At 38.7% G+C, this 2,063-nt stretch overlaps 1 protein-coding gene across 15 annotated transcripts in view; it reads left to right on the plus strand.

The window, feature by feature from the left end:
* Positions 1–2,063, plus strand: part of DNTT (DNA nucleotidylexotransferase) — a 464,208-nt gene that overhangs the window by 198,096 nt on the left and 264,049 nt on the right. For 14 of the 15 annotated variants that reach the window (XM_019502670.1, XM_019502663.1, XM_019502671.1 and 11 more), the window contains one exon: positions 1,725–1,853. The exons of the other annotated variant lie outside the window; for it this stretch is intronic. In XM_019502670.1, the coding sequence (XP_019358215.1) occupies positions 1,725–1,853 (129 nt within the window). The remainder of the gene's footprint in view (positions 1–1,724; positions 1,854–2,063) is intronic. 15 annotated transcript variants of the gene reach the window in all.

The following is a 2,063-nucleotide window of genomic DNA, read 5'->3' on the forward strand; positions in this document are numbered from 1 at the left end:
TATTAATTGTAGTGGGAGTTAACAGCCTAAATATCTTTAAAATGTCATTTCAAAGGGAATTGAGTATGCAGGTATGTTTAAAATATCTTACTCTTAACTGCCTCAGACAGAAAAATCTGTCCTATTCAGTGACTCTACTCAATTTCCATCCAATCAATCTGAGATGCTATGGCTGACCAAAGCTCTCAAGACCCTTAGACAGATCAACTAATATCTTAGGATACAGCTAAGGTGAATCCTCACTATGCTTGCCAAGCTTGAAAAATAGAAGCAGTGACTCACTATATATGGTGCAGTAAAGCTAGAAATGGTACGAGTTAAAACCATCAAAAACAGGCATATTAATAAGTGAAAAATAAAAATAAATGAATTCCAATCCTCCACTCCCTAAAATGCATTTGCTGCAGAAATAAAAGCAGATTTCAAATCAAAAGAAAGGCCAGTGTTTATGGCCAAGATTCCCTCCAAGCTGTGCTCCTGGAGGTGAGGGGGGGGCTGGGGCTGGTGCCAGTTTTTTAGCCATTTAGTGGTTTGTCTTTATTGTCACTAGTTTATGCATTTGAATTTGAAAGTATTAAAGTGCTGGTTACAGCTGGGTTGGTCTAAGGGCATAGGCAGATATGGTACTTTGGGTAAATTAGCTGTTAGCTGCTTTTTCTATCATTTATTTACCAAAGGTAGATGGGAGTCATTTTGGTAAATAAAGGTTATAGTATTATATTTTGTTGTTATACTGTGGGGCAGACCAAAGTGGTGCATTCCAAAAGGGGGAGGTGGGACCAGTTCGGGAATGGACCAAAGCGGCACGCTCACAGACTGAAGCAGTATGCTCACGGACCACTACACCTTAGAGGGAATATTGTTAACCGGTCTGGGCAACTGGACAGGGTTAGTGGTGGACTGCGACTCCAAGTTTGTGCTGCACCCTGAGCCGTCACCAGGCTCCTTTTTGCATTTTTTCTTTGTGTGGGAAGTTGAAGGTGTTGTCACGTGTATGATTGGATAGAGCAGGTTAGGAATCGTTTGTTTATAGAGGGCTTTGGTCTGTATGACCGTGTGGCTGGGTGTCCCGATCACATAATGGCATGTTAGGTATGACGTGTAATACAGCAAAGGTGTTTGTCATGGTGTGATGTTATGAATGTAACGACATGGTGCTCTTGGTTTCATGGTAATTTGTTTGTCTTTGCTTTGTATATTGGACCCGATAGGGGCCAACTTTTTGTACCTCAAAGCCCAGAATAAAGTATCTAAAAGTCAAAGTCCTTCCATCCTTTCTGTTTTGGCAGAAAAAATGGACAAAAATATTCTATATTAGTTTGATACAAATAGAAATAAAAAATTAATTATTTGAAAAGCTCTGCTCTCAACCCTATGTAGGTTTTTTCAACCTTAACCAGTTTCTAAGTTTTCTAGTTTGGGAATCATATACCATTGACAAGAGAAGCAGTATTTAGTGTATCCAGTGCAAAAATAGGTTTTGTTTCCACTGTACCTTTGAAATCTATATGTGGAAACCAAATATTCTCAGGAAGCTCAAACACCAAATTCCTCAGTGGACAATAGGAAACTTACTTATTTTTTTTCTAGAAAAGAGTTAATGTAGGCTTTTATATTAACTAAATTGAAATTAATTTTACTATTCTATTGTTCTAGAGAATGTATTTTGGATGGTTAAAATGTTCTGACAGACTCGGTACTTGTTTTTCTTTCTCTCACATCAGGTGCAACAAGATTGTTCTGCTACTTCAGAGACATGTGTATCAGAAGCTTCATCATTTGCTGCAGACAGAGTTTCTCAATATGCATGTCAGAGGAGGACAACTCTAAATAATCACAACAAAAAGTTCACGGTAGTTTTTCTTTCATCCTTGAAAGGCTGAGGGGGGTAAACAAACCAACATAGAAAGAATGAGGAGGGTAAACAAACCAACATAGCATTTGGTCAAGATTATCCCTATTACATCAATCAGTCAAGTCTGCTCTGATGTGTTCTATTCAGAACATGTTGGAGCACGTAGTTTCACAGTTTCATAGTTGGTCGGGTTGGAAGGGACCTGAGC

The sequence above is a fragment of the Gavialis gangeticus genome, unplaced genomic scaffold (assembly GCF_001723915.1).
Source record: "Gavialis gangeticus isolate Ggan-Ray unplaced genomic scaffold, GavGan_comp1, whole genome shotgun sequence".
NCBI lineage: Eukaryota > Metazoa > Chordata > Crocodylia > Gavialidae > Gavialis > Gavialis gangeticus.